The sequence below is a fragment of the Puma concolor genome, chromosome D4, assembly GCF_028749965.1.
Source record: "Puma concolor isolate L17-30 chromosome D4, mPumCon1.1.hap2, whole genome shotgun sequence".
In the NCBI taxonomy this organism is placed as follows: domain Eukaryota; kingdom Metazoa; phylum Chordata; class Mammalia; order Carnivora; family Felidae; genus Puma; species Puma concolor.
Genome location: NC_141679.1, coordinates 92406061 through 92419233, shown reverse-complemented (window position 1 = coordinate 92419233; position 13173 = coordinate 92406061). Strand labels below are relative to the sequence as shown.

Genomic DNA, 13173 nt, shown 5'->3' with positions numbered 1-13173 from the left:
CCCTCACCCCGACACGTGCACATACGTGTGCAGACACACGCAGACCCGTGCGCACACGCTCTCTCATGTGACCCCGCCACCTTTTTCAGATCGGCTGGTTTCCTTCAACATATGTAGAAGAGGAGGGCATCCAGTGACGACAACAACACGGACAGGGCTCATGGATTTTCTTCGAAGAGTCCAGCTCTGAAGTCTGTCTCTAGCTCTGTGACTCAGAGGGGACACGCCCGCCAACCTTCCAGTCTTCAGCAGCCCATGGGGATGGGGAGGGTGTTCAAAATCCTACATGCAAACCGGCCCACCTTCAGTCTGCCCTCGGTGGCCTGTCCTGGGTACGCTACTTGTACATAGAGGAGAGCCGGGCCAGCCCTGTCGTGACGGCCACCACCAGAGCGCCGAGGGGAGGGAGCGCCTGGGGCGTCCCGAGCCAGGCTCTGGGTGACAGCTGAGGCCGGAGCTCACCCGGGCCCCTGTCCCGTTGAGACGGCATTCGGGAGCCGAGGTCTGAACAGCAGGTGCTCCCGGGGAGGACTGGGACGGCAGAAGGGGCCTTCCCCCAGCCCCTTCTGCTCAGCCCTGGACGCTCAGCCTGCCTGCTTCCTGCCACTCCCGGGGGGCAGCCTCGGGCCCAGAGAGTCAGAAGGGACCGGAGGCAGGCCGTCTGCCGCAGCCGGTGCTCAGCCCCAGCTGTGCTCAGGTGTAGGAGAAGAAAGCATCGCTAGGGGGTCCGCGCGGGCCCCCTTGACTCCTCGTGGCCCTCCGCGTGAGGGGTGTGCAGGCTCCGCCCGGGGAGGGGGTCCCTCTCTCAGGAGGGGGCCTGAGCGAACGATGAAGGGGCCGACCCTCCTCCCCAGCCAATGGTACTGTTCCTGCCCTGAACCCCAGGAATGCGTCTGTCCTGTCCTGTCCTGCTGTCAGGTGGATACACCTTTTGTAAACCCTGATGTGGGTGAAGAGTTTTCCCCTCGCTCGGTCCCCGCTGTTCACATTCCTCTCCAGAAGGAGCCCCCCCCCCCCGCGCCCCGGTCCCCCCCACCCCGGAGTCTCCTGTGTCATGCGGGGTGGTTCCTGAGGGGCCTCCCAGCCTCCCCACTGGTACCGGCCCTTGCGAGACTTCCTCCTGCCGCCCCGAACTGGGCCTGTGGCCAGCTCGAAATAAGTGCTCTTGGGGGTGGCCCCCCTACCCCCCCGAACTCCCCCTCCTGACTCCCCCTGGCCTTTGACCTCTGGCTCTCTCGTCCAGACCCTCTCCCTCCCTCGGCCTGGATGTTGCACGAGACCTAGCGGCGCCACCTCCCTGCGAGCTCCGTGCCAAAGCTGCTGGTGAAACCTGGGCTGTGTGTGTCCCCTGCCCCTCGGCCGGCTGCCCTGCCCTCTGCAGGGCGCGGGGACCGGGCAAGGCCGGGCGTGGGGAAGGCCAGCCCCTGCTGCCGTGGCTGCCGTTGCCCCGCCGCACCCTGGGGTTCCTCTGAAGTCAGCCGTGTGGCCTCCAGGCTCAGCTCACACGCACAGTGTCCCGGCCCGGGGAGGAGGCAGGGAGGGCTCAGGGACGGTCAGCAGCCAGGGGAAGAGGGAAGGTGGTCCGCAGAGGCTTGAGGTGCGAGGGTGAACAGGATCGTGTTGGGGGGCAGAGGGACACGGGGAGGGAAGCAGAGAGTTGGCCTCGGAGAGAGCAGCCCCGAGTCCCCATCATCAGGGCACATCCAGCACTTTGCACACGCAGCCCTCTGCCGATGGCCCAGCCACGAGCCTGGGGTGGGTGTGTGTGTGGGGGCGGGGGGGGGGGGGGACCCAGCCGGCCCCTTTCATGTTTACTGTTGTCAAAAGGGTTTTGTTTCTCTTGTTTCGATTGTTTTGTTTCCGGTTTGGCCTGTTTGTTTTTTAAGGGAAAAAACAGTTTGTAATTATTTCCTCCAAAGCTCCCATTATATATCTGTGAATAAGAAGGAAGATATTTTATAAGAGCAAGAAAATGATGTATATTTGAGGTTATCGTGAAACGAGGCGTCACGACAACGCAGGATACTGAGAAAACATAATTTAGAACGCTGGTTTTTGTGAATGTTTTGTTTTTGTTTTTCGTTTGTTTTCAAACGTGTTTGGTTTGGGTTTGCACTGCATGAACCCGGAGGGTAGGCAGGCCGGGGGCAGGCTGGGAAGCAGGGGTGGGGGGTTTTGGCAGGAGACAGGACGAGCTCCGGAGGGGCTTTGGACCCGGGGCCTGACATTAGCTGTGAACACTTAGGAGCCCGGTGCATGCGGGTCAGGGGTCTGGGGGTCCCACAGCTGGTGACGGCCCCCCAGTGGGACGCAGACTGTACATTTGCCAATAGGTTTTTTCAGACCACGGTTTTTACTGCAAATAAACCTAAGTTCTTTTCTGCAGGAGTGGCTGGCCTTTCATGCCAGGGAGGAGGGAGTGGCTGGATTCTTCTGTCAGTGTCCAGCAGAATCAGCCCCACCCGGACACTGTGAGCCCAGGATGCTGTGGCCTGGGTCAGAGGCCTTGGGGAGGCAAGAGGCTGTGGGTCTGGAATAGATCGTGATGCCAGGGCCACTGCCCGGGCGCCTCCTCCCGGCTGGCCCCGTGCCATGGGCTTCCCACGCCGTGTCCCACAGAATCCTCCCGCGGCCATCAGAGACAGTCTTCCCATTTGGGTGGGATTCAACCCTAGCCCTGCCGCCTCTCGGGTATGTCCTTCAGGCCAGCCAGTTTCTTTGTAGGTATATGTTGGAGATAAAAAATAATCTCTCCAGAGAGTGGGTCTATGGCCTTCGACAGAAAATCAGAACAGTAGGGGAGAGATTTATTTCTCCCTCATGGAGACGTAGTCCAGACAAGGTTCCAGGGACGGTTTGGTGCCCCATCCCTAAACCCAGGCCCCTCCCCTCCTCAGCATTGTGCGTCCATCCTCGCTGTGGCCTCATGCTCCAAGGTGGCTGCTGGAGCTCCTGCCATCGAGGCCACGGGCAGAGGCAGAGGCAGAGGTTGGCACAGTGCTTCCCTTTCCCCTCCTTACCCAGAGCTGAGGCACGTGGCCACTCCTGCCTGCAGTGGAGGCTCATACTCACTGCAGGACTTGAGCGGGACACATGGCCTCCCTGGAGAGTGCTGGGGTCCTGTTACTGAGGAGACAGGGGCATAGCTGACGGGGCGGGTGACCCGCCCCGGGACCTAGCTCAAGGTGGTGAGGATCAAGTGAGACTTGGAGCCTGGTACACAGCCGGCACTCAGATTTTGTTGCAAACCGGGAGGCCAGTGCCGATGTTTGAGGTGACACAGATAGAGTGTTGGAGCTCACCCAGCCCTGGTCTCCAGGACCCACAGCCCCGGAGCCTGGCTCACTGTGATGCCCCTGAGAACCCGATGGGAGGCCCGCCTTTTCTGGACCAGCCCTCTGTCAATGAGTTTCTCAGGCCCGAGGCCCCGAGAGGCCTGGCTGTCCCAACCCCACCTCCCGAGAGAGCCGGCTGCAGTTCTGAATTCTCACGCCCACGTGGGGGATGGACAGGCACAGACGCTCCCTCAGCAGCCCTGGGGTCAGCGGTCCCCGGCTGCCCCAAGCAGGGCCGAGCGAGCTGCAGAGAGCCACGGTGGCCTGAGGGGAAGTGCAGGTGGAATTGGGGGTGCTAGGGGCAGGGAAGCTTCGAGGGAGGGCCTCAAAGCACCTGCTGTGGAGCCCAGACCCAGGAAGAGTGGGAAGCCCCAGGCCTGTTCAAGGGCCCGCGCGTGGACCAGGGTGGAGGCCTGGAGGGAGGAGGAGGCTGCCGCCTGAGGTCACCCTGGGATGTAGGAAAGCTGCTGGGAGCCACGCACCCCTGGTCAGAGGGCTTGCTGCCCGCAGGGCTCTCAGGGTGCCAGGGCGCCATGTCCCTTCATCTGATGGTGTGGGCACTCCTGGGTGGGGCAGCCGCAGAGGCCGCCCTGTGGAGCTCTAGGAAAGCTCCCTGGACGAGATGGGAACCACCCACTTTCTGAGGTGAGGAGGACGCCTCTCCCACCGCTGCACCACAAACACAGGAACGCCATATAAAAAGAGAATGCAAGACTGAGCTTGGAACAAGGTGGCCTGTCCCAGAAAGGAGAGACACAAAACCAGAGCAGATACGGGAGCCTATGCCAGGGCAGCCTCGAGGATCTCAAGCCCTCTGGGGTGGAGACCAGGGATTCCAACACTCAAGACACTGGCCCCAGGGCCTCGGAGGCCAGAGCCGGAGCTGGCCTCCGGCGTAAAGCTGGGCATCTCAAGGAGCACCCCCATCGTGAAAAGGAAATTAACACACCAAATAGGACAAAGGTTTCAATCAGTTTGTTAACTTTCTAGAAGTAAAACAATGTAAAGGCATTGGTTTGCCCCAGGACAAATTAACACAGTGTAGTTAACCCTGGACTTCAAAGATGAAAAATAGAAATTCACAGTGTAGGGGTGCCTGGGTGGCTGTCGGTTGGGCATCCGACTTCGGCTCAGGACATATCTCACGGTTTGTGAGTTCAAGCCCCGCGTCGGGCTCTGCGCTGACAGCTCGGAGCCTGTAGCCTGCTTTGGATTCCGTGTCTCCCTCTCTCTCTGCCCCTCCCCTGCTCATGCTCTGTCTCTATCTTTCGATAATGAATAAATGTTTTAAAAAAAAAAAGAAAGATTCACAGTGTAGTCAAGTTAAAAGTTAATGTCATACCAGATTTTAAAGCAAACCAAACAAAAAAAGGCATCACCAGAGTTTTAAAAGGCTTGTTACCTAATGAATTAAAATTGTTTTAAAAGGCTTGTTACCTAATGAGTTAAAATTCTCATTTATTAGAAAAACATGACAGTTTTAAAGTCGTATGCTCCTTATAACATAACCTCAAAATTCATAAAGCAAAATTCACAGAAGAACAGAAAGAATGAGACAAACCCATCATCATACATGGGAAGCTCTAATACAACTTTCTCTTTCTGTCTCTAACTGAAAAGTGAAGCAGACATTGAAACAAAAACAGTAAGAGTAAAATAACCATTAGCTATTGCATATGCAGAATGTTGTGACCCCTTGGAAAGTACACATCATCTCCACGAAGATTTACCTCGTACTGGCCCATAATGCAGATCTCAAAGGATTTCAAGTCACCTTACAGACTAGTTTCTCTCGCCACAATGAGCAAGGGTAGAAATCAGTAAGGAAGTATATACAAGAAATTTCCATATGTTTGCAAATTAAGAAACGTACTTCTAAATAAAAATCGAAAAGGAAATTATAAAATCAAATTTATTCTTAAAGGATAGAAATATTTGATAGCACAACTTGTAATATACTACTGAAACGGTGGGGCGCCTGGGTGGCGCAGTCGGTTAAGCGTCCGACCTCAGCCAGGTCACGATCTCGCGGTCCGTGAGTTCGAGCCCCGCATCGGGCTCTGGGCTGATGGCTCGGAGCCTGGAGGCTGTTTCCGATTCTGTGTCTCCCTCTCTCTCTGCCCCTCCCCCATTCATGCTCTGTCTCTCTCTGTCCCAAAAATAAATAAAAAACGTTGAAAAAAAATTAAAAAAAAAAATATACTACTGAAACGGGACTTGACCGGAAACCGGTGACCTTGATAGCTCGTATTGCAAAAGCCGAGGACCGGAGGTAGGCTTTCCCTCTTACGGGCTGAAACAAAACATGACTTCCTTGAACAAAAGTTTTAGGTCTCCATTCAAATTATCTATTTAAAATGGGGCTTTTCCAAGTAGAAAATTACAAATGTATTAAATGTGCACCAATCACAGGGTTTTATAATTGCAGCTCTCGTTTGGATGGCTCCGACTGGCCACGGGGACTGGCTGGCCCCACCGCTGGAGGAGGGGATAGCGGCGGGGGGGAGGACCCATAAGATTTTACATTTGTGAGTTAGACTCCTGTTCTTTAGTCATGATTGCTGTATTTCTTTTCTTAACAATTTAGTTTTGATCCTTTAATTTCCCTAGAAAAAGAAAGCCTACATGTGCATATAGGATCTGTATGGGAGTTTTGTTCCCCTGGATTCTCTCTGGATAATCATTCCACATCTTGACCCCTATGTGCCCTTGGGGCTGTGACGAGATGGCTGAAGCGAGACCCCCACCCGCAATACTCTGAAGCCGTCCCCCAGTGCAAGCCTTGGGCTGTTAGGGTTACAATCTGGCCACGGTTGATGGGCAGCCTATAAGACAAGAGATGGAAATAGCCATTTCTTGCTCACCTAATAGTCTGGGTAGCGACCCAGGCTCACACTGTCAGGGACCTAGGTCTTTCTGAGTTTTCTTTTTGGTCTCCTGGGTGTGACTTCACATGCTCCCAGATGGGACTTTAGCTCCAGCCCTGGAATCCACCTTCCAGCCAATAGGAAAGAGAAGGAGCAGGGAAGGGGCATGACCATCTTTCTTTAAGGACACCTTCTGGCCATAACTTGGCCAGATGGCCGCACCTGGCTGCCTAGGGGGCTGGGAAATGCAGTCTTTATTCTGGTCTGATTACCAGAGAAAGATAAGAGAATGGGGGGAAGCAGGAGGTGACAGCAGCCTCTGCCAACGGAGACAGAGGCCAGTGGCCATGAGGGGTCCGTGGGGCAAACACAGGCCGTCAGGCCCCCTCGAGGCATGTCTTGGTGGTGGATGGATAATCTTGATTCATGGGGAAAATGCGCAGCATGCTGAACTTCCTCAGACGCTCCACGGTCCATTCCCACTTCGGATATGAACAACACCCTGAATAACTCAATTCACACAAGTGAGCTACACCTGCATCGTGTAGGGAGTAAAGCACACACGCTTGGGAGAGAACGTAAGTTTCTGTTTCAACTGCCCCAGTGGCTTTTTGGTCTGACGTATTTTTAAAAAACCTTTCTTAATGTTTCCTTGTGTGTGAGAGAGGGAGAGGGAGAGAGAGAGAGAGCAGGGGAGGGACAGAGAGAGAGGGAGACACAGAATCCCAAGCAGGCTCCAGGCTCCGAGCTGTCCGCACAGAGCCCGATGCGGGGCTCGAACTCGCAAACCACGAGATCATGACCTGAGCTGAAGTCGGACGCTCAACCGACTGAGCCGTCCAGTCGCCCCTGCTCTGATGTATTTTGTTTCTTAGAACTGTCTTCTGACACCCCCTCTAAACCCCAAACCCTAACCAACGTGCCAAGCGCATCCTTCCAGTTCTCTCCCCGATTAGGGGGCTCAGCGAGTTCAGCAGAAAAGGGACAAAGTGTGTCCCAGGGTGGAGACCGGCAGCCGGGCCGCGTGAGAGCCTCTTGTCTGTGGGCCCCGCACTCTGCTCTGTCGGCTCCCGGGAGAAGCCGCTGTCCCCAGTGGTGGGAGGTCACAGCTTTGTGTCACACTCTAAAGTAGGAATGTGCTGGGCACCACTGAGACGTCATGTCACAGGAATACTGAAAGCAGACGATGGAAAAAGGTGCACCAGGCAGGTGTCAGAGCGCAGAGAACAATATTGGTATCAGACCAATATTTGCTTTGGGGCAAAAAGCGTTAACGTGTAAAAACAGTGGTGGCCACAAGTGGCTCGTGCTAGGTCCTGTGGGCCTCTTTCCGGCTCTGGGTTCAGCGACTCCCCGCTGGCAGCTTGAACTTGGTGCTGGCGGGAGTATTTACACCAAAGGGATCAGCCAACGCTCCCCACCTCGAGCCAAATGTTAAATATTTAGCAGCACCCCCCCCCCCCCCGGATAAAGAGGTTCATTATTTCATGATAAAAAGGGACAATGAAATGATAAGCTAGAACAATCCTGGAGCTTAATACACTTCACAACGGAGCCTGAAAATCTATAAGAGGAAAGCTGGCCGAATTATGGGGAGAAATGGACACATCCCACTAGGAGAGGGCGCGTCTCAAGCTGATCTCGGAAACTGAGACAAAGCCCATAGCAATCAGGAAGGAAGCTCCCTGCCAGGGGCGTGTTCCGTGAGGACAGCGTGAGAGCCCGAAGGAGCCCAGGATGCCAGTCCCAGTGGGGGGATCCACCTTCGAGTCTGCCTGCGGGTTCCCTCTTGGGGCAATAGTGCCCATCCTGCGTCTGGGTCCTGGTCTGGGGTCCAGCTCTCCCAGGGTGTCATGCTCACATATGGACACCAGGGGGCGGTGTTTCTGTAAAGATTCAGCCTCCTGGGGCGGGGGCGGGGGCCAAGCCCCCCATCTACGGGGAGCTGCTGCCCTCGCCTAAGCGCCCAGAGGCCTTTCGGATCCCAGGGCTGAAGACAGCACCGCACAGCCCCCTCACCCTCTGCTCACTGCAAGACCCGTTTCCCTGGGTGGGTTCCTGTTTCCCGGAGCTCTGGCCCCCTGAGCCAGAGAGAGGAAGATTGTCTTTGCCTCCGGCAATACCTGGGGGCTCCCAGTCTTTGGGCAAAGCTCCCCGAGGCCAGCAGGAAATGTGAAAGGGCAAACTGGCAGGGTGGGGACAGTGGCCAACTGGACAGAACAGGCCCATCTAAGTGCATCTGGCGGGCGCGGGGGGGGAGGGGGGGGGGGGCGTGTGGCCCAGCCTCTCAACTTTTCATGAGGAGCTTGGAAATCTGCATTTCGTGGGCGGGTGGGGGGTGGGGGAGGCCTCCTGACCCCGGGGGTTGTTGATGTGAGAGCCTAGAGGGTTTGGCTGACCTGGCAGGGGGCCTGGCTGGTGTGTGTGTGTGTGTGTGTGTGTGTGTGTGTGTGTGTGTGTAGGGGGGGGTCTTGTGTCCGTGGTCACTGCTTTTCCATCTCCAGCTTCCAACAGCCTCTGCAGGGTCTCCCTCTGAAGTTCTGTTCTGTCCCCCTCCCCTGGGCAGTGTGGTGCCTGAAGCTCAGTGTGGCAGCCCCAGGTGACCCGTGAAACCCTCAGTCGGCCTGGCCCCGCAAGAAGGAGCAACCAGTCCCCCCCCCACTACACACACACTATTTCGCTCCCAAATACTTTGCGGAACAAATCAGAGTGAAGCGGGAGCCTTGGGGCCCTGCACGGAGCCGCCCACACCCGCTATGTGGGTCCCAGGGGTGTGGAGGGACCCTTCGGCCTCCCACTGCTGGGAACAGCTGTGCCCAAGTGGCCGCAGCCCTGAGTGTGCGGGGCGGGGAGGGGGGCGCCTGCCTCTGGGGGGAGGACCACCCCTTAGCCCCGGATGAAGAAACACCCTGTCATCATGAAGCCATGGGGGGAGTTGATGTTTTTGTAGGGTCTCTATTGGAAAAAGAAAATCTTGGAAGCGTTCTAATTCCAGCCCTCCAAGTCTTTCTGGAAACTTCCCTGCTCCCTGGATTGCCCTGCCTGACACCCCTTGGCTGTGTTGTGCCTCAGTCAACGGCACCGGTCTTTTCTTTTCTCTGAGGTGACACGTGTAGAGCGCTCATGGCTCGTCCCCCAGTGAGGCCCCCGGAGCACCTCGCAGAGGCCACTGGATGGCAGTGAGTGCTGCCCTGTTGTTATTTATCTATTTATTTTTCTTTAAAAAAAATTTTTTTTCAACGTTTATTTATTTTTGGGACAGAGAGAGACAGAGCATGAACGGGGGAGGGGCAGAGAGAGAGGGAGACACAGAATCGGAAACAGGTTCCAGGCTCTGAGCCATCAGCCCAGAGCCCGACGCGGGGCTCGAACTCACGGACCGCGAGATCGTGACCTGGCTGAAGTCGGACGCCTAACCGACTGCACCACCCAGGCACCCCTGCCCTGTTGTTATTTAGTGTCCCTCTTTTGCAGGGCCACGCAGGGAGCTCTCTGGAGGAGGCTCCTCCCCCGGCCCATCCCCCTGCTCCACCTTGGACGTCTGCCCAGTCAGAGAGCGGCCTGCAGGCGCCTCCCTCTGTCCTGGAGGCCTGGCCAGCGGGTGGGGGCGGGGCGGAGGGCCGGCCAGGGCCTGTGGGGAGGGCCGCCCGGGCAAGGAGGGTGCTGGCCCAGGTACATGCAGGCCATGCGAGCAGGGGGCAGCCCGCCAGGGTGTCGGTCCAGGGACAGGGGGAGGGCTGGCACTGGGGGTGACCCCTCACCCTCAAGGGTCAACTGTCACCCCGCTTTGCACCACGGCTCTCTTCAAAGGCACCGAAAGTAGAAGGTAACATAGGGAAATTTACAAAACTTCCCTAAAACTGACACTACAGGGGTTATAGTCCTTGCGCCCCAGGTGGGGAAACTCAGGCTCGGCCAGAGGAGACCAGCCCTGCCTCAGCGTCCCTGGCTGGAGCCTGCCCAGCTCTGGAGCTGTGCCCTCCAGCAGCCTGGGGAGACGAGGTGGCCCATCCACCTGTCCCGGACCCGAGCCGGGCCTGATCAATCACCTATCCTATAACGCTGACCCACAGCCAGGCCTGGCCCGCCAGCCACCACCCCTTGTCCAAAGTCCAGGGCAACTCTGCTGCTCGCTTGGTTTGGGACAATTTTGCAACTGCCGCTTGTCTCTGAGTGCAGGGCCAGGAGAGGCCCGGGCTGCCTCGGCCGCTGCCTTGGGGCCACAGCAACCGCTGTGTCCCTGGTGCACCTCATGTCTAGTGCTCTGAGGACGCTGTGGCCACGCTCCATCTTCATTCTGTCTGACCTGTCCTTCGCCTCACTGAGTGATGCAGCCTGGCCCCAGGCTGCTGGCCTGGCCCACCGTGTGCTGAGTGAGCAGGCTGGGCCCCCTGCCCTTGGCCCGAGCACTGTCCAGCGAAGCCTTGCACCTGTGGGGCGACCTTCCTTGGTGGGGGGCGGGGGGGGAGAGGGGCGAGCAGGGGAGTGAGTGGTCTCTCCTCTGGGCAGACACTGAACGGCCTAGGTCCAGAGTCAGACCGAAGGCTTCTGTGTGGCCCAAGGCAGGCTGACGCCCCTCTGTGGGTCCCAAGGTCCCCAGCAGTCACATGGAGGTAGGCATTCCTGCCCAGGGGAGCTGGGCACTGTGCAGCTGGCAAGCCAGAGGCTCAGGGACATCTCAGAAAGCGACGGAGGGATCCAGGAGTTCTGGAGGGCAGGGTGCAGACAGCCAGACTTTTTCTGGCTTGCCTCTGAAGGCGGTGGGCACCCCTCCCCCGGGAGCAAGCAAGCCGGAGCTGGACAGGCAGGTGCTTGCGAAGGCCCTGGATCCCCTCCCCAGGGGCCCTCACGAGCCACGGGGCCTGGCACAACCCTGTTGCTTACCCAGCACTTTTTGCCCACCTCACCTGTGCTAAGCTCATTTGGGGGCATTGGAGAGCACAGACAGGCACGGGCAGGCAGGGGTGCACGGGGGCACCGGAGCATACCTGTAACCCCTGTTTTAGCGATGAGGAGGTGAGGTCACCCGCCCCAACACCCAGGGTTAATGGGGCCTCAGGGTCCACAGCACTGCTCTGCGGCCCACACGCTTGCGGCCCTGGCAGCCAAGAAGCCAGAGGCGGTGGGCGGTCCCTCCCGGCGGGGTGGGGGGCGGCGACAGGGGCTGGCGGGGCGGGCCGGGGGCGGGCCGGGGGCGGGCAGCCCGGGTCCGGCTGGGAAGCTGCTGAGGAGGAAGGAAGGGACGGCACCCTGCAGCCCCTGGGCCAGGCACTGGCAGGGGGCGCCAAGCGGAGAAGTGGCCGGCTGGAGGTTCCCCCCCCCCCCACCCCGGGAGGGGCAGGGCCCGGGCCCTCCCCTGGGCGGGCGGGGTTGGGACAGATCAAGACTTCTCTCCGCCTCTGGCTGCAGGAACCTTCGGGCTGCCAGGGCGCGAGCCCTCCTCCACCAGGCGGAGGCTCCGTCAACCTCCTTCACCCCACAGCCTCTGAGGAGCGCTCCTCTGGCTCCGGCTTCACAGCTCAGGTGACATTGTCGCTCAAGTCCCCACCCCGTCCTAATGCCCCCGCGCCCTGGGCTGCCCCGCGCCCTCACCCCGGGGAACACACGGGCCACGCTGCCGACCGGGCGGGAGAGGGTCAGCGGGGCCGGAGAGCGAGTTCACGTCGAAGCAGCTGCTTCGGGTGGGGGGAGCACCGGCGGCCCCGCGGCACTGGGAGAGCCCCAGGCCCCGTCCCCGCCCCCCGGGAGTCCCCGCGGGTCACCGGAGGGTGGGGAGGGGGCACGTGGCGGCCCCCGGGGCGGGAGGCACTTGAGCTGGCAGGACGGGAGCGGGGAAGCGGGCGCGGGGGCGGATACCCAGCCTTGAACGTGCCCCACAGCCACGTGACGCCGACTTTCCACTGGCAGGGCGCCGCTGTTGGGGGTTCCTGGAAGATTAGGGCACTTTGAAGACAGAAGGTAAGTTCAGATATGTGCCCGGGGAGCCCCTCTGTGGGCAGGAGGCAGGTGGGCCTTTAGACTGGGGGGCAGAGGGACTGAGATGCCTTGTCGCCCCCACCCCGCTGGGGGGGTGGGGCGCCCGGGCAGCCCTGAGCAGCCGGAGAGCTGGGCCCCTCACCCGCGTGCCCACTGTTGAGGTGTGGCAGCGAGGCTCCCCTCCCCCAGACCAGGTCCCGGGAGAGCCTGCAGGCCTGGGCTGTGCTCGGCCACTCGGCCGCCCTGTGACCTTGGCCACCTTAGACAGCCTTCCAGCACCTTGCTCTCCTCCCCTGTAAATGGGGACAGCAGTCATACCGACCTGAGAGCATTTCTCGATTGCTGAAGGAGGAAGTTTGGCACCTGGCACACTCTTGGAAACAGGTCTACTTTTTATTTTATTTATTTGTTATTTATTTATTTTTAAGTTTTAATGTTTACTTATTATTGAGAGACAGAGAGAGACAGAGCATGAGGATGGGAGGGGCAGAGAGAGGAGGAGACACAGAATCCAAAGCAGGCTCCAGGCTGCGAGCTGTCAGCACAGAGCCTGACACGGGGCTCGAACTCACAAACCACAAGATCATGACCTGAGTTGAAGCCTGACGCTCAACCGACTGAGCCACCCAAGCGCCCCAGAGGTCGACTTTCTAAATTAAATTAACCAGGTCATAAATATCAGTCATGACTATGACTGTAGATGGCACCCGTGCACCTCACATTCACGACTAAATCCCTCTTGCTTGTCCTACTGACCCCAGAAGGGGGCCCGGGAGGCCCCTCCCAGCAGTCCTGTCCTCCCCGTGGTGGGCAGGATACACCCCCAGGGAGACACCTCTTGGCCCCTTCGCTCCTTAGGAGGTGGGCCTCCTGTCGTGTTCTTGTAATTATGTGACTTTTCTGGTTGCGAGGGCTTCCTGAAGGAGGAGGGATTTGAGGTGAGCCCTGAAGGCCCCTGGGGGACGCCGAGGAGGAGGCAGAGGGGCAGGGAGGGG

At 58.6% G+C, this 13173-nt stretch overlaps 2 protein-coding genes across 10 annotated transcripts in view; both read left to right on the top strand.

The window, feature by feature from the left end:
- VAV2 (vav guanine nucleotide exchange factor 2) overlaps positions 1–961 on the top strand; it is a 164646-nt gene extending 163685 nt beyond the window's left edge. For all 5 annotated transcript variants that reach the window (XR_015243172.1, XM_086684418.1, XM_086684417.1 and 2 more), the window contains one exon: positions 90–961. Coding sequence is in view for 4 of the 5 variants with exons in the window: in XM_086684418.1 (XP_086540544.1) it covers positions 90–137 (48 nt within the window). In the remaining variant the exon portion in view is untranslated. The remainder of the gene's footprint in view (positions 1–89) is intronic.
- Positions 962–10423: 9462 nt separating this feature from the next.
- SARDH (sarcosine dehydrogenase) overlaps positions 10424–13173 on the top strand; it is a 63282-nt gene continuing 60532 nt past the window's right edge. For 2 of the 5 annotated variants that reach the window (XM_086684416.1, XM_086684412.1), the window contains exons 1-2: positions 11522–11725; positions 12110–12160. The gene's annotated coding sequence lies outside the window, so the exon portion shown is untranslated. The other 3 variants (XM_086684414.1, XM_086684413.1, XM_086684415.1) reach the window with 3 other exon arrangements.